The sequence below is a fragment of the Mercurialis annua genome, linkage group LG4 (assembly GCF_937616625.2).
Source record: "Mercurialis annua linkage group LG4, ddMerAnnu1.2, whole genome shotgun sequence".
Classification (NCBI taxonomy): Eukaryota; Viridiplantae; Streptophyta; class Magnoliopsida; order Malpighiales; family Euphorbiaceae; genus Mercurialis; species Mercurialis annua.
This window is the reverse complement of record NC_065573.1, coordinates 41,633,462-41,651,685: the sequence shown is the minus strand read 5'-3', so window position 1 is coordinate 41,651,685 and position 18,224 is coordinate 41,633,462. Positions and strand designations below refer to the sequence as shown.

Here is an 18,224-nt window from a genome sequence, read left to right as displayed (position 1 = left end):
GTGCCCGAATTTAGTTTGTTCTCAGGAGAAGAGAAAAGCCAGTCCACGGTGGAACACATCGCACGATTTTCTGCCCAATGTGGAGAAGCGGGGGCCCACGACTTCTGGAAACTACGTTTATTTGCCAGCTCTCTCACCAAGGTGGCGTTCACATGGTACTCCCACCTATCGCCCAACTCGATCGATACGTGGAAAGACCTGGAAATAAAATTCCACGAAGAATTTTACAGGGCACCACCGGATGTCACCTTGGCCGATCTCGCAAGGATTTCGCAGCTGCCCAGCGAATCCGTCGAAAAATACATCGGCCGCTTCCGGAATCTAAGGACGAGGTGCATGACGCACATATCCGAGGGAGATTGCGTGCCAATGGTCGTAAAAGGGATGAATTTCGCGATGAGGGAACATTTCGAAGGCCATCGATTTAGGGACTTGTTCGAGCTCACCAACAGGGTTATGGGTTACGAACGATTACTCCAGGAGAAGGAACAGAGGCGAGGTTCTTCGAAAGGCACCTATTACCGCGATCAGTTAGACGTGGCCGTCATCTCCGATAGTGAGGACGATTCATCCGATGATGAGATATGTATGGCCGAGTTCCTCGGAAAGAAACCAACGGAATGCGCAGCGTTAAGGAAGCCAGGATATGTGAAGAAAAATAAGATGGCGGTCATCCAAAAGGAATATTCGTTCGACTTGACGAAAGCCGACGATATATTTGACGCTTTGCTAAAAGACGGGCAAATCTCCCTATCTGAGGGTCATGTGTTGCCAACAAGCGAGGAACTGCTGGGCAAGGACTACTGCAAATTCCATAACTCATGGAGACACAACACCAATAATTGCGTGGTGTTCAGAAACGTAGTCCAGAAAGCAATAATGGAAGGGAAATTGTTGTTCCCGTCAAGAAGGGAGGCCGATGTGAAATGCGTCTCGATTAATTTGATTCGGCCCAACTTAGACCAAGTATTGGGAATCGGGAAAGTTTTAGAGAAATGGAGTGCTAAGAGACCTCGACAGAGAGTAGCGGTGAATGATGCAGTAGGGCAACGTCGAGTGACCAAACCCGTTACATCAGAGCCTATTTGCCAACATTGCCAGCACTGCCAGAAACGCCCCGAGACCAAGTACGTACGAAAATCGGTCAGAGCAAATCCAAAAAAATTTAAACCAAAGTCCCCCACCAATGAGTGGCAACAGCACATGCCATCCGGACAGAAGGGGAGGTCGGTTTTTAAAAGGGTGTTCAGGCCAACGGAGGAGACCCCTCGTATGACCAAGACACAAAAGAGGCGGATGCAGAGAATGCGACAGGAGTCGCGACTGATCGCCGCAGGACCAGAATCGGCACCAGGGAGCCGAGTCCCAGTTAAAAATCGTTTGGCCGATGCTGCACCTCCTTCCGGGACTAAAAGACCGATTCAAGAAAGACTGGGGGCACCTGAAGACGATTTAGACGCAGACCAGGGCAGACATAGTCGGTCCGAAACCGAGCCCTTTGAGACACCAAAGCGAAAGCTAAGGAAGGTTTGGGTGGAAAAGAAACGACATCAGGATAATGGCCTACCTTCTCATACACACACAAGAGATGAAAAATCGCCCAACAGGGACAGGCGATCTTTCAGGGACGTAGTCCTGAGTCACGCAGACGGCCAGTTGAAGGCCTGGGTGCCCGTGAAAAAAGAGTTAGTCGTTGTTCACCAAGACGGGCAGCTCAAAGCATGGATTCCTAAAGATAATAACCGAAAAGAGGTCCAAGTAGTTACTCTTCCGGATTCTTTTAGGAATAAGTCGGGGCAGAAGTCGATTTTGGACGGGGATGTTATAATCCCGGACGAGAATAGTGCGGACGCGTCGGCAGTTGTTTCTCTAAGCAAACCACCGGCAAGAATGACAAGGCACATAAGGCCGTTGTACATCAAAGCCGAAGTAAATGGCGTCGCCATTGGAAGGGTTCTAATCGACAACGGCGCAGGAGTAAACATCTTACCTTCCCGGATGCTCAAGAAGTTCGGTATAGAACGCACCCAGCTGGAAACCACCGATGTTTATATGACAGATTTCGCCGGAGGCGAAACCCCCGCCGAAGGGTACATCACCCTTAAGATAAAGGTTGGCCGAGTAGAGACCGAAGAAGGTTTCTTCGTTGTTAATGCCAGGAGCAATTACAATGTGCTACTCGGCCGAGACTGGATCCATTCCAATATGTGCATCCCATCAACCATGCATCAGATGCTGATACTATGGCGAGAGGCTGGAGAGGCCGAAATAGTACAGGGTGACCCGAGCCCTTTCGGCGAAGATAGCAACGTTCTAGAAGCCATGATGTATGACGAGCAAGTAAGGAACATCCAATCTTTAAGTCATCGAGATATCAAAAGTCCCAGGATCCTCATCAACGCGGATCGGCCTGCAGACGTTACCCTCGGGGGCAACGGCCGATCTACCATCCTGCAACATTCTGATGGATAGACGACACACAGAGTTGCGAAGAAAGGTTCATAACTTAGCACTCAGATTCGGAGTGTCATCCGCGGAGTGCATATACGAGGATCAAGATCAAGACCCGACTGGTACATTGAGAATAGAGGATCTCAAAATAGCCACCGGAAAGTTGGGGGACGATCCAGCCCAGGTTCAAGACACGCTCTTAGAAGTTAATTTAGGCTCAGGATCGTCGCCAAAACCGATATTTATCAGCGCAAACCTTGATGCCACGTTTAGAGACGAGTTGATTGCGCTCCTTCGGGAATATAAGGATTGTTTCGCTTGGTCATATGCAGACATGCCGGGTCTCGACAAATCAATCGCCGAACATAAGTTGCCTCTGAAAGATGGCTTTCGTCCATTCAGGCAACCTCCTAGACGAATGTCAAAAGAGGTCGAGGAGTTGATCAGAGAAGAGATCAATCGGCTTAAAGAGGCACACTTCATACGGGAGGCTAAATACACAGAATGGTTATCCAACATAGTGCCCGTCATGAAAAAGAACGGCAAGCTGCGAGTATGCGTCGACTTCCGGAATTTGAATCTGGCGACACCCAAAGACGAATATCCGATGCCGGTAGCTGACATGCTGATTGACGGTGCTGCCGGACACAACATCCTTAGTTTTCTAGACGCTCATTCTGGATATAATCAAGTGCCGATTCACGAAGCTGATATCTCAAAAACCGCTTTTCGATGCCCAGGGCCGATTGGTGCTTATGAATGGATTGTGATGCCCTTTGGTTTAAAGAACGCCGGTGCAACTTACCAACGGACCATGAACAAAATGTTCGAAGGTTTAGCATGTATGGAGGTGTATATCGACGACGTTGTCGTAAAATTGCCGAGCAATGCAGCTCACCTGGCCGATCTGAAACAGGGCTTTGAGCGGATCCGAAGCAACGGTTTGAAGATGAATCCATTAAAATGCGCTTTTGGTGTATCGGCAGGGAATTTCTTGGGTTTCTTGGTTCACCAGCGGGGGGTAGAGGTAGACAAGAATAAAGCAAAAGCGATAATCAATGCTGAACCACCAAAAACCAAGAAACAACTACAGCGGTTGATCGGACAGATAAACTTCCTAAGGCGCTTCATTTCAAACACAGCAGGCCGATTACGCAGTTGGAGCGTGTTGTTGAAGGGAAATGATAATGACCAGTTTGTATGGACCCCTGAACAACAACAAGTGTTTGACGAGCTGAAAGCATACTTAGTAAAGCCGCCGATTATGATGCCGCCAAAGCCGAATCAGCCTTTGTTACTGTATATATCAGCAGCTCCCCAATCTTTGGGATGTATGCTTGCACAAGAAGACCAAGGCGTTGAAAGATCGGTCTACTATCTCAGTAGAGCCTTGACCGATACTGAAACATGATACTCGGACATCGAGAAACTTTGCCTTTGTTTATATTTCACTTGCTGCAAGTTGAGATATTACATGTTGCCAGTAGTGGTTTATGTCCTAGCACAAACGGACATCATAAAATACATTCTCTCCCGGCCGTATCTCAGGAATCGGATGGGAAAGTGGGCAGTGGCAATGTCAGAATTCACGCTCGTTTATGTGCCTCAGAAAGCAGTTAAAGGACAGGTCCTTGCCGATTTTCTCTCAGATCACCCAGGAGTCAACATAAAAGAAGAAATCGGCTGCATGGAACTACATCCTTGGAAATTATGGTTCGACGGATCAAGAACAGAAAAAGGTGCCGGGGCAGGAATCGTCATCATCTCGCCCTCGGGGGCACGATTCACAATGTCTTGTTCCTTAGCATTCAAGTGTACCAACAACCAAGCCGAGTATGAGGCTCTCATTTTAGGTTTGGAGATCTTAATGGAGCTGGGGGCAAAATCGATCCAAGTCTGGGGCGATTCACTGTTGGTGATAAAACAGGTTGCTGGAGAATACAAGTGCGAGTCGGAACTCTTAATCAGATATTGTAACAAAGCTAAGCATCTTATTGGTGGTTTCTCGGATACATGGTTAGAATACACAGAGAGGAGCGACAATATGGAGGCGAATGATCTCGCCCAGCACGGTAGCGGTTATAAGCCTTGCCATGAGTATGAAGCGATCCGACGAGATACACCAAACTTGGTAACAAGAGACGATGCGATATACGAGACGACCCATTCCGTGTACCAGTTGGACTTTTCGACAGATTGGAGGAAAGAGATAATTAATTGGCTTAAATCACCAGATATGTCCAACATAAGATTGCGAACTTTGGCCCTCAATTATGTAATCCTGGCCGACGAGTTATACAAAAGGGGGAGTGACGGGTTGCTGTTTAGATGCGTCGGCCCAAAAGAAGCGATGTTGGTCATGGCCGAGGTACACGAAGGCATCGCCGGTGCGCATCAAGCTGGTCCACAAATGAGATGGCTGATCCATAAATACGGGTTCTATTGGCCCAAGATGGAGCAAGATTGTATCCGATACTCCCAAGGGTGCGAGGCATGCCAAAAGTGCGGTCCCATACAGCATGTTCCTGCTGAAACGCTACATTCAATAGTAAAGCCTTGGCCGTTCCGAGGATGGGCTGTGGATTTAATCGGCAAAATATACCCATCGTCGTCAAAAGGACACACGTTTGTGATTGTCGCAACCGATTACTATTCCAAATGGGTTGAAGCCATCCCATTGAAATCACCAAGTCAAGAATCGGTCATAAAGTTCTTCAAAGAGTATATTATCCTAAGACATGGTTTACCAGAAACTATTACCACAGACCAAGGAACTATGTTTACCGGAGGGGAAATAACCGATTATGCAAAAGAGATGGGCTTCAAATTGATACGTTCGACCCCGTATTACGCGCAGGCGAATGGCCAAGCTGAAGCAACCAACAAGGCGATAAAGGGTATTATTCAGAAGATGATTGAAGACAACCCGAAACAGTGGCATCAGATGTTGACAGAAGCCGTTTGGGCGAATCGCACGAGCTAGAAATCGGCTACGGGCACCACACCTTTCAAACTCGTGTATGGATATGACGCCATGTTACCAATGGAGTTAACGGTAGCATCTACGAGGCGAAAGATGCAGCACGTTTTGACAAAAGCCGATTATCACGACAAAATGGTTCTCGAAGCTCTAGACTTAGATGAAGAACGATTACTGGCACTCGATCACTTAGAAGCTCAGAAGAAAAGAGTAGAGCGAATTTACAACAAACGGGTCAAAAGTAAGAGTTTTTTACTTGACCAGCTCGTGTTGAAAGTCGTGTTGCCCATTGGAGCAAAAAAGGAAGGACTAGGAAAATGGTCACCGAACTGGGAAGGACCATACAAAGTTGTCCGAATATTGGGTAACGGTGCATATATACTCGCTGACATAGATGGTCGAGTACATGACCGATCCATTAACGCGCAGTATTTGAAGAAATACGTCCCGAGCTGCTGGGAAGGAGTTGACAGACGTATTTTTGAGAAGTAAGAGGGCAACTTTCACGAAATCGGACTCTTGACCGATGGGTTGACGGTACGGAATTGATAATCGGAAACAGAGCCGATTCAAATTATTTATGTTTACCTTGTAATTTATGTTTGCATCATATATATAAGAATTTCGGAACACCAGCCGATTTTTCCAACTAGCACCGGCACCTATGTGGGTTTGAAATCGGAAAAGTAGCCGATTAACGCGATATTTTTTCATTTAAAGAAACAAAATGTTTAAAAGTGCAAGCAAAATATAATATCAATAACATTGTACTTAAAAAAGAAAATTACAAATCTAAAATGTTCAGACTATAGGATGCTAAAAAGAAATCAGCCGAAATGACTGAAGAGATCGCCCATCACACTTCGGATGTCGGATAAATTCTTTACCGCCTCAGAATAACGCTTCTCAGCACTGGCAAGTGTTTTCTTCAGCTGGTTCCGGCGATCCTTCAGATCCGTCCCCTGGGAAATAAATTCATCCAACTGTTGCTCCAGGGGCGCGGCAATTTCTTCCTCGGCTTTAAGTTCCGCCTGCAGTTCCTCAATTTTGGATCTTAGTTCATCCATTTTTGTGGTGTGAGGGGCGAGTTTGTCAGACGTTTTCTTAGCATTCGACCTCAGAGAGCCAAACTCATCATCAAGTTTGCGTTTGGTCTCCAGCGATTTCTCATATGAGGCTCGGGCAGGGGCGGCTTCTTTATAAAGCTTCGTCAGATTTGGTAGTTCCTTCACCACCCTGGCGATTGTCGCTCTGGCCGATTCAGCGACCTTGCTCACATCCTTCACGGCAAGGAGGGCTTCCAGCGATGTTTTCATGGATTCAGCCTCGTCAGGATCGCCCAGAACTTGGATTCCTTTGGTTTTCATCGCCGCCATGTTGTTCAGGTGGAGATCCACGTTATTTGCCGAGTCACCAGCTTCTGGCTCAGAGTTGGACGAACTTTCAGTGGAGCCCTCCTCATCACTTTCAGTATCGGAGTCAAAGGCGAGGAGTTTAGTCTGCAAGAAAGGTACGCGTTAGATTTCGGGGTCATGAGCGATAAATGAAGATTATCAGGGATGTACCTTTAGAGCTTCGGTGCGAGAGATGTTTGGCTTCAGACTTGAAGGGCCAGGAACCGAAACTGTCGCAGCAGCAGTCACCGAAGCAGGCGATTCAGCCACGGCTGGGCGATCCACCGAACCCCCACTCATCCTTATTGATATCCTGGTGCTACTACTTTTCTTTGAGGGTTCTTTCTCTTGCGGTTTCAAGGGACTCGCCTCCGGTATAATAATCGGCGGAACGACAGCCGATTTCGCCTTTTTTGGTTGTGGCTTCGGTTTCCTACCAGTCTGCAGTACTGCTGGCGATTTCCCAGTTCTTTTCCTCTTCAGAGGTTGTTCGTCTTCCTCGTCTTCAGAAGGAATCGCTCCTTCAATCTCGGCTTCTACCTCTGAAAAGAAAAGAAGTTAGACGAATTTTGTAGAGTTATAAAAAGATATAAGAGGATTCGTTATTTACCAGCAGGCACTTTCAGTTCCTTAACGAGGGCGGCGATATCTTTGCAATCACCTGGCACAAAATAACCAGTAAATGTCACCTTGTTAGGACGAGACTTCGGCCACTTATTCGCTAACATAATTTCAGAATTTGGTACTAAGGGTGCTTTATAAAGAAAAGATGGGCGAATATGTTTTTGGAAAATTGGGTAAGGGCGATGCAGATATTTTTTCTCCCACACTTTCCGCCATTTAAGGACATATTTTCGCCATGCTTCTCTTCTATGGTTTTCCATTTTTAAGCTTAAAAGAGGGCGATTTGTGGGGTCATACTTGAATTTGTAAAAGCGCTCAAATTTAACGATTTCAAGGTGATGCTCGTAATTACCTTTCCTCTTCTTCTGCTGCGGCACCTGTAAAAGAAAAACATCGGCGTGAGTACGTTTTCGCTTCGTTTCAGGAAGTTGAAAAATATTCAGTTTAAGTATTTCGTCTGCCGATAATCCAAAGTTGATCCCGATTACTATCTCCCACCACTCCTCGAACTCATTTGTTGAAGAAGGGTTCCGGTCAGGAATTGGTAATTCGTCTGGGGAAGGTAAGTAAGCTTCATGCAGTTGGCCGAGGTACCCAACATATCTGGGAGTTGGTAAGGCCGAGCGAGTAAGCCCTTGTTCGTTTCTGTCTATTAAGAACGGGCATGGAATCGCCTGGGTATAGCCGAATTGCCTTGACAGGTAGTTCGGACAGTAAGCTTCGGACCCGTTGTGCTTGAAGTTATTGCCGATCATCAGGTTGCGGCTTGTTAGGGCGTTGCACCAGTTTCCCCACCATTGGGAGTAGATGTCTTCATCAATGTCATTGTCGTCAGTTATTTCCCAACCGTAGGTAAGCCATTTGGGTGGGAATCGCCAGCTAAGTATCGGGCACCAGGTGTTAGGCGATTCACGTGTGTCCAAAAAGTAGGCGATGACGTCTTTAAGATGAGGTAAGGTGGCGACCCCTTGAAAGATGGTGTATCCAAAACATATGTCTGAAGATCGTTCTGGAAGTGTGACGATATCTGGGAAGTACATAAACAGCCATGCTTGGATCATCCACATCGGCCCACTGGAACATCGGTGTGCCTTGACTTTGCCATTTTTTACCATGGTATGCATGCATCGGTAGAGGTGTCCAAGTATGAATTCGCCCATGTTCAATGGATGGCCTTCTGCGAGGGCAACGGCGATTCGAAGACACTCGTGGGAGACTCGGAAGGAGGCTGGGCATATTATGAATTTGGCGAGGAAATAGGCTAGAAAAGCAACATGCTCGTCAGCAGTTGGGGGGAGGTGATTTTGACCGATGTTCGCTGATAAGAAGTTTTTGAAGCTTTTTGCCGACTTTTCAGGACGGAGGTGTAAGTTTGGAAGTGTTTGGCAGTTGAGAGGCGATATCCTTATACCGGTTATGTTAATATTGAACATACAGGCTAAGTCTAAAAGGGTGATAGACATCGGTCCCTGTCTGAAACAGAAGGTGTTGGTGGTGTCTGACCAGAAAAGGGAAGCCCCAAAGCAGTAATGTTTGGCGATAGGGAAGGAGTTTTGGCTAATCCCAATTAGATCGTACAGGCCGATAGCCTTCCAGACATCGCCATAATAACCGTGAAGTCTTAAAACCCAACTTTTGTAATCGGCATTGGTACTTGGCCAGTTTCGGAAAGTTTCACCGGTCCATACGGAAGAATAGTGGAGTTCGGAGAAGCGAGGAGGAGCATGATCTGGGAATGGGACTGCGGTTTCACAGAGTTCTGAAGGAGTGGTGAGAATCGGACCAACGGAGAATCGGTTATCATCTAGTTCTGAAATTACCTCAAAGGAAGTTGACGGGGCAGCTGAGCGGACTTCGGCGATCTTGTTTGATGCTTCGAGAGCAGCTTGTTCTTGTTGAGACATGATGATGTGGTGATTCGTGTTGAAGGATAGGCGATTTGAATCTGGAAAATCGGCAAGTGGTCAATAGTTCTGAGAGAATTTCGGAGTCAAAGATTCAGGTAAATCTAAAAAGGGAAAAATGACTATTTTATATCCGGGAAAAGTGGTTACTGAATGTCAAAAGTCAAGAAAATATTACCGCATGGGCCTTATGACATGGAGTGAAGCCCATATGAGGCTCTAGGCCGAAAATAACAAGCCCAGAGCTGGGACTCTAAGCTTGTTGGGGGCATTGTTTGCACCGGCCCAGAGATCTGAGAAGAAAGAAAAGCTGAATGGGCTCATAGGGGATTTCAGCCCAACAGGAGCTATGTTTATTTTAGTCTTTTATTATTTAGTTTTTCTTCATTAATTAGGAGATAGAATCTCATTAGAATTAGGTCTCTTTATTAGGGTTTGTTCCCTATAAATAGTCAGTAGTTTTGTATTATTATTTTTTCATCAACACATCATTAATCAAAAAACCAAAGCTCAGGCTTTTTATCCCAATCTCCGGATTGAATCTTAGTTTAGGAGTAGAATTGATATTAATCTCGCTTGGATCTCAGGATTCCCAGATTAATACTGTTAGTTTAATCGAACGACGGCGACGTCATTCACAATTTGAACAACGTTTCTTGAATTCGAGTTACGTCACTTGAATTAGGGTTACGTCATTCAAATCCTGTTTACCTCATCTAGAATCATACCGGTTAAAGCATCAGTACCTAAAGTTACCCATTAATAAATTCAAAGGTTTGAGCAAGGTGAAAATCTAGCGAACAATATCTATATCCATACTATATATAAAAGCACGGATGGAGGTGGGGGGGGGGGACGGACAAATTTACTGAATAATCCTTTTTAATTTATTACTAAATAAAGGTTTTATACTCATTAACTAATTAGTTATTTAATTGATCACTATTGTAATTAAAGTCCTAATTAGAATAGGTAGTTAAATTATCTCCAATTTAGTTTTTAGTATGTAAAAAATAACTAAATTGTCTCCAAATTAGTAGGAATACCTATATTTTAGTTTGATTTAACTACAAAATTAAAATACTGTATTTGGTCAATATATTATTATTTAAATTTATATCTTATTATTTTTAAAGATATTATTAATAAAATTAAATTAATTATTTAATTACGGTTATTATAAAACCAAATAAAGAATAAATTCAGTATGGAAAAAAATTTAATAACCGAATATATTATATTTACGTTTACAAAAATTATTAAGTAATTTAATATTAATTATAAATAAAAAATTGATAAAATTATAATAAATTTACTAATATGTACATTGACGAGTTACGTTACGAGCCACGTGCATAGCACGTAATGCGAAAGTTTTAAAAAGGTCTAACGGTAAAAAAAAAACCAAACATTTACGACTTGTTACAATTTAAACCAAATCTTCTAATTTTTGTAATAACAGTCAAATTGCATTTTTTTGTTGCAATAATAGTCAAATTGGTGGTCAAACTTGTTGTTTTCAATTAAAATATTAAGTTATTATAATTTTTTCATGAATAATAATATACTAAAAGTCACAAGAAGTGGCAAAAAATTCAAAAACATAAAAAGAGCTAGTATCGCAACAACAAGATGCAATTTGGCTATTATTACAAAAATTAAAAGGTTTGACTTAAATTGTAACAAGTCGTAAATATTTGGCTTTTTCGCCATTAAACCTTTTAAAAATTGTTAAAGAACGATAATAAAAACTTAGATAAAATAACAAATTTAACCACATTTTATATTTGTCCAAAATTTCAAATGAATTATCATTTTGGGACTAGAGATATTAAATAAGAGTAATATAAATAAAATTAATTTCAAGAATTATTATTTGCTAAAATTGAGCAAGGGTTTTGAAGTAAAAAATAAAATAAAAAAGGACAACTCTATTAAACTAGAGTACCAAGAAAAACACATGAGAATAGGATACCCGTTACCGTTCCTGCTAGAGACAAAGGGACGATTTTGTTACGGGCATCAAGACTTGTTCATGGGCCAAGCTCGGCCCGGGCCAGTTGGACATTTTAATTTTTAGGGACGATGACAAAAGTACCTAAAATTTTATAAATATTTACAAAAGTACCTGTAAATTTTTTTTATTTACAAAAATACGACTGATTTAAAATTAATTACAAAAGTACCAAAAAATGAAAATTAATTACAAAAGTACGATTTGTATAATGTCGGTATAATTATGGTATAATTTTGGAATATTAAAACTATAAATCAGATAATTTAAAAATAATATTTGGTTTATTATTGGTATAATTTCAGTATATTTTTGGTATATTGATTATAAATTTTTATATATATTTTCTAGTTGATAAAATTGTATAATTATTTTTATATCTATTTTTCACTATAGTTGGTAATGAACTAGAGAATTTGTATATTGTTGGTATAATTTAGTATATTGTTCGGTTAATATTTAGTATGCGATGTGGTGTAATGTTGATGTAATAATAAAAATTCAGTATATTTTGATGTGTTCACTCTTGGTATACTGTTGGTATAATTTTGGTATATTATTAGTTTAATTTTTAATATACGATTTGATGTAATTTTGGTAAATTTTTATTTAATATTAATAAAATCTCAGTATGTATAATGTTGGTATAATTTTGGTATACTGTTGATATAATGTTAGTTTATTAGTATACTGACATTATACCCACAGTATACACCGTATGTTTGATATTTTTTTTATTTTTTTGTACATTTGTAAATATTATTAATATTTTTGTAAATGAAAAAAGCCAATATGTAGTTTTATAATTATTTTTATTTTTTTCGGTAAATGGCGTAATTTCCTCTAATTTTTTTATACAAGTTCAAGCAAGGCTCGAGCCTGACTCGGACTTTGTATTTCCTACCTAAATCTGTTCCTAATGGTTTGGACGGACTTATGCAATATCTATAAAAATAAAAGTTCGACCCGCCTATAAAATAGCGGCTTTCTTCGCACTCGGACTCGAACCGGGCTTGAGACAAAAAATCATTATCCAAGCCCGGCCCTAAATATCGGGATCTGACGGGTTTGGGCGGGTACCCAATCCCGTGAACAGGTCTAGTACCAAAAGACGAATTTCTTTGGTGGAAATAGGGAGGCTAATAATCACCCATGTCGCCTCAACTTTAGGGGTACGGGCGCTAAACCCCCTGATGTTTAAAAACGGGCGCTAAACCCCCTGAACTTTGAGGCGGCGCTCACTAAACCCCTTTTGGACGAAATATGACCAAAATACCCCTGGCGCCGTTTTTTTGGTCAACTGACTTTTTTTCAAAAAATAAATAAATAAATAGTGGCGCCACGTCAGCTGCCACGTCACCAAACTACCCTAAAAAATTAAAACACATAAAATACCCCTAAAACACCCAACCCAATCAAATCAACCCAATGACATCCAACCAAACCACTTTCACCCGAACCGCCACCACAACCGCCGCCGCCGCCGCCACCATAACCACCGCCGCCGCCGGGATCTATTCCTCAACTGAGGAACAGATCGTTCCTCACTGAGGAACAGACGACGATGAGGAACAGATCCGGCGACAGATCTGTTCCTCTTGAGGAACAGATCCGGAAGATGACCGGAAAATTTTTCCGGTCATCTTCAACGGAGAAGATGACCGGAAAAATTTTTCGGTGTGGTCCGGTCGGGTGTTGAGTTAATCTTTTGATTTAGATTGGGTTGATTTATTTTTTTGTCTTTTTCTAAATCAAATTAGGGGTATTTTGGGTGTTTGAAATTTTTAAGGTATTTTATTGACGTGGTAGCTGATGTGACAATGTCAGATTTTTTTTGAAAAAAAGTCAGTTGACCAAAAAAACGGCGCCAGGGGTATTTTGGTCATATTTCGTCCAAAAGGGGTTTAGTGAACGCCGCCTCAAAGTTCAGGGGGTTTAGCGCCCGTTTTTAAACATTAGGGGGTTTAGCGCCCGTACCCCTAAAGTTGAGGTGCCATGGGTGATTATTAGCCAAATAGGGATGTGCAAAAAACTAAACCAAACATCCAACCAAAATAGCCGGTTCAATTTTAAAGTTGTGATTTTTTCATACATTCAATTCAGTTTTAAGTTTTAGAAAACCGAAAAACAAAAACCCAATTTTCTTTTGAAATTACTATTATTAAAAAAAAACCATTTTACTATAGCATATAAGACATTATAATTTGGCATTAACTTTGATTTTTTTAATTCAATCTTTCAATTTTTTTCATTTTATTTTTATTTTTTGAGTAAAATTTTAAAAAAGATATATCCTTTTCCTATTTCGCTAAAAGCGAACCGATTTTTTTGTCAAAGTTTTGAGCTTTTCAAATTCTTGAGAACCGAAAAACCGAATTCACGCCCCTAGGTGGAAATGTAAAACATCTTGCAAAAAACTTAAACTTGTCGCATTTATAAAAGTAAAATCATCACCCAAGAGAGAAAAATGCACTGTTATACTGAAACGTTAATTTGCATATTATTAACACAATTCTACTGACGCCAAGCTAGCTAAATGATCAGATCAGGAGGATGGGACGCCAGAAATGAACAGCATTATCATCAAATTTTTTGCAATGGCCCAAATGCAACCTAACAAAACTTTCTCAACAGAAAATCCAAAAATTTGATCCTGACAATTAGGAATTGCCTTACTCAATCCAATTCCTGCTTGCTCTTGCTTCTTTTCATTTTTGCCTTAAATCTCGACTTTGCCATTAGCGTCTGCACTGTATTAAAGAAGTTCCCCGCCGCCATAAAAACCAAAAGTATCCCACAGAATATTACCTGCCAGAAACAGCATTATTCAAGAAATGCATGCTGCTACAGTCATAATAGAAAACAAACTTCAGAAACCCCAAAAAGGAGGACAAAACAGTGTATTCTTACCTGCCATTCGGTGACAACCCTTGCAAATGCAGTCCTGAGCAGCTGTAGTCCAACATATGCCTCAAAACCCTATCAAAGAGTAGACAAAAATAATAAGATTACATACAACCAAAGAAACAAAATAACCAACCTCCTCAAGTTTGCATCAAGCTTATCAAAGGAAGAGAACATCAATTAAACCTCACATGTTCTGTGGGAAAATAATGTTAAATAGATTTTTGTTGAAATGTTTATATAGATCTTTTATTCTGAAGTTTGACTGCAGCAACAAAGACTCAAATATCCATTCTTTGCTTCATTAATTCCCGGGCATAATCTCAGATTTTTCATTTTCAAATTTCAAAATGTGGAATGTCATAGACAATATATAGAGCATATAAATATTATTGTAGGAACAAATATTTTTTACCAGCAAAATGAAACCACATAATTAGGCTTTAATAAAATAGTATAAACATAAATGAACTTTACATCTATCGATCTTAGAAGCAGTAAAAGGCAGCTTGAATCACCTGCAAAACGAATAGAATTGGGCACAAAATCCACAATTGGCCATCCACTCCAGCTGTTTCACCCCAGACAACATCCATTCTCTTAGCCTATAATAAGAATGAAACTGAAATTGAGTTAGCCATTTCCTTTTAGTATGTAAGTTACTGTAATCAAAATCCTGCACAACGCAATTCCATATGGCTGTTGCTATGCAAGATGCAATTGATTAAAAGAAAAAATCAAAGCCTAAGTAGGCCATCAAATACAAAAAAAAATTAATAGACTTTGCAGCGCATAAAATAATTTGAAAAGTGGAACCTTTCCCAACGCAATACGAGTATAAAGTCTTTGACGTTGATATCTGTTCTGTAGAAGCATTGCAACTCCTTGCATCATAGCCCATTGCAAGAAAAGCTGAACCCCTCTCTGCACAATTTTTTAAGTTGTCAATAATCGTGTAAAGCGCAAATTCAACTAGCAGATAGTGCATGTAACCTGCTTCTGGGCACAATTCGGTTGTCCTTTAATCTCCCATGTGAGACTAACAAGAGCCATAATCATAGCACAGTAGTGATGATATATCCACCTGCAAAAGCGGGTAAAGTATCTCAAGTTCTAAACCTTACTACTCTTCTTTATGTAGACATTATATTTTTGTCAATCAACTTCATCATGAAATGCAGGATAGTAATTGTAATAAGATTGACAAACATGAAAAGGAAAAAAGCAACATAAAATAAAAGAAGATAATCATAAAACCGTAGGCATAATCACTAGCCTATAATCTCACTAAAACCAGACATGAAAAACATTTTAGTGTTGAGCTGTATCCTAACATGACATTCTAAATGGAAACTGCAAACAAGAAGAATACCCACTAAATCAAAAAATGTGATTTGTGTTTTAAATGCTTTTTATGCACTACATGCATGTATCTGTACCTACATACGCATATGTAATGACAAGAACCAAAATAAATTTAAAAACATAGAATCATGACCTTAGCATCTCAAAATGTTTGCCAGCATATTGAGCAGAAAAATATAAGTAATAAAGATAGTAAAATGCAAGAGATGAAGAAAAAAAACAGAGTTTTTGAAAAAACAAAGAAAGAATTGGATGCAGTTTTGGCAATGCTGTGGTATGCATATAGCAAAAGCAATGTGTATGTGTTTGATAAAAGTGGGAAAGAAGGGTTTTGATAGAACAGCTAAGTAAAATATATGGCAATGAAGTGAAAGTAACAAGTAAAGTTGATAGGAATGGAGAGAAGCAGAATATACCAAGAACGAATATCACTTCCATTGGCTCTAAGAATATTTTCACGTAAGGCCAGGCCAGTGTAGAGGAACAAAAGCCACGCCTGAAAGGAAAGGAAGAGAGTGAGATGAAAATGAGTGAAAGTTAGTAATGAAAATGAGAAGAGAAAGGGAGCTACCTGGTAGAGTTGGACGGGGAAGGTGGGCAAACAACCGTTCCAGAGGGAAGATCGGAGAATAAGGAGAAGAGATGGAAATAGAAGGAAGAGAAGCGCAGTTCTGTCTCTGTAACTGTTGTACTCCTCTTTCACCTTCAATTGCACGTCTTTGCGAGAGGCGCGCACATTAATTGGCCCCAGGAACATTCTCAGCACCCTGCCTGCAATTCATTCATTTACATCAATTTATAGGCTTTGGACATGAACCTAAGCAAAGGAGCCAAGTATAGTTATTCCATGAAACAAAGATACCGTGAGGTTTATTAGGAAGAAAAGCAGAGGCATCTCCATCGACCAGCACACATCTGGCTCTCTCCAAATCTTCTTCGAGCTGCTGCGATTGAATTGATTAATAAAAATGAAATAATAAAATTAAGACCAGTAGAGAGAGGTGATTTCACCTTGTGAGAAAGGTTGGTGTCGAGGTTAGTAGAGTGGAGAAGAAGGGAACGGCATCTACGGATAGAAGAATCCAGCAGCAGAGCTCTCTGCCGGAGCGATTGCTCTTCGTTAGATGAGCTAGCAATCAGAGATGCCGCTGATTCTTGCAGCTGCTTCGCCTGCTCCACCACTCTTCCCACCTCCTCTTCCACCGTCGACAACGACGACGATGACTCCATCTCCCTTATTTGATCCAAACCAAACTCAGAACTCAGAACTCAGAACTCAGAATGGGCTTCTCTTTTCTATTTCATTAAATAAAAACGGCACAGCTCTCTGTGTATGTGAGCTTTCCTTGTCTTTTCGATTATCTAACCTCTCTCTGCGGCCGACTCACGATTTTATGTGGTCTCAACCTCCATCTCCTGCTTCAATCCCTTTCCTTGGATAATTACTATCACCCCCATACTTTTCATTTAATTCACTACTTTTCCCCAAATCTCAATATTCAACTCATATTCCCCCATTTCTACTTTCCTTCATCAATTAACAAGCCCCTCTCTCCGATCAAATAAATATATTTTATTTATTTTGGATCAATTAAATTTTCAAATTTGTGTAATTAAGAGAGTTTGGGAACCTAATTCACTGGTAAAGTTATAAATTGCTTAAAATGACCCCGAAAAAACAAATTTGAAGATCTAATTAACTAAAAAAATACTTACTTATCACGAAATACAAACTCGAGACCTGGATTGAATCTTTATTCATTTATTAATTATTCACTTCCCTATCTCTCCTTTTCCATGATTAAATTTAATCAAATTGGTTCATTATTAAAAATTAATTTAATACAATTTTATTTTAATGAAATATAAAACAAATTTTATTCTAACTCTAAATTTATTTTTATGTTAAATAAACTTACAATAAATTTTAGTCCTCAAAATTAATTAGATTAGCACGTGTTTAATAAATAATACAACTGCTAATTAGCAAAATTTTAAAAATACTTAAATTATAAAATATTGTGTGTTTGAACTTCAAATTGGATGCGTGTTATATACATATAATTACTACTAATCCATATTAAAACTAATTTTGAACGACCACATGTTATTTGATCAAATTGGATGCGTGTTATATATATAAATTAAAATAGTGGAAGGATCTAAGATTTTCAAATTCTAATTATAAATTATTTGTTGATCGTTAATATTTTTACTCGAATATTATCAAAAAATTACTTGATGTGATTTTATATGTCAGATTGAAATTCATATTTATAATCATAACAGACCATATCAAATAAGTATGTTATTGAAGAATCAAAATTATAACTGAATAGTGCAAATATATATATGATGCTTCTACAATTGTTTTATTTTTTAGAGAGTTTATCTTACTTGGTTTATTTATTATTATTGGATAAATTATTATCACTCTTATCTAATAGTGAAACTAACAAAGTTTTAAGTAGACAAAAAGTATAGTAACATGCATATATTATTTTATTTTGTACTTTGACATTAAGAAATTTTAGATTAAATAATAAATAAGGAAGTACATTTTATAGATGGTTGAATATTGATATCAT

At 39.9% G+C, this 18,224-nt stretch overlaps 2 protein-coding genes across 3 annotated transcripts; one reads left to right on the top strand and one right to left on the bottom strand.

Annotated features, from left to right (window-relative positions):
• Window positions 1-3,925: 3,925 nt before the first annotated feature.
• LOC126678718 (uncharacterized) lies at window positions 3,926-5,434 on the top strand. The gene has a single exon (XM_050373613.1). It carries the CDS (start codon window positions 3,926-3,928, stop codon window positions 5,432-5,434), a length of 1,509 nt encoding a protein of 502 aa, XP_050229570.1.
• Window positions 5,435-13,774: 8,340 nt separating this feature from the next.
• Window positions 13,775-17,182, bottom strand: LOC126678149 (uncharacterized). Of its 2 annotated transcripts, none has more exons than XM_050373038.2 (9): window positions 16,648-17,175; window positions 16,499-16,577; window positions 16,208-16,407; window positions 16,053-16,132; window positions 15,265-15,355; window positions 15,088-15,195; window positions 14,790-14,876; window positions 14,278-14,346; window positions 13,775-14,175 (listed from the first exon to the last, which is right to left on the bottom strand). In XM_050373038.2, the coding sequence occupies exons 1-9, from the start codon at window positions 16,864-16,866 to the stop codon at window positions 14,044-14,046; spliced, it is 1,065 nt and encodes a 354-aa protein (XP_050228995.1). In that variant the 5' UTR covers window positions 16,867-17,175; the 3' UTR covers window positions 13,775-14,043. The 2 variants fall into 2 exon arrangements, with proteins under 2 accessions (XP_050228995.1, XP_055961451.1); XM_056105476.1 differs by having other exon boundaries at window positions 14,042-14,175; window positions 14,790-14,893; window positions 16,648-17,182.
• Between the last annotated feature and the right edge of the window lie 1,042 nt (window positions 17,183-18,224).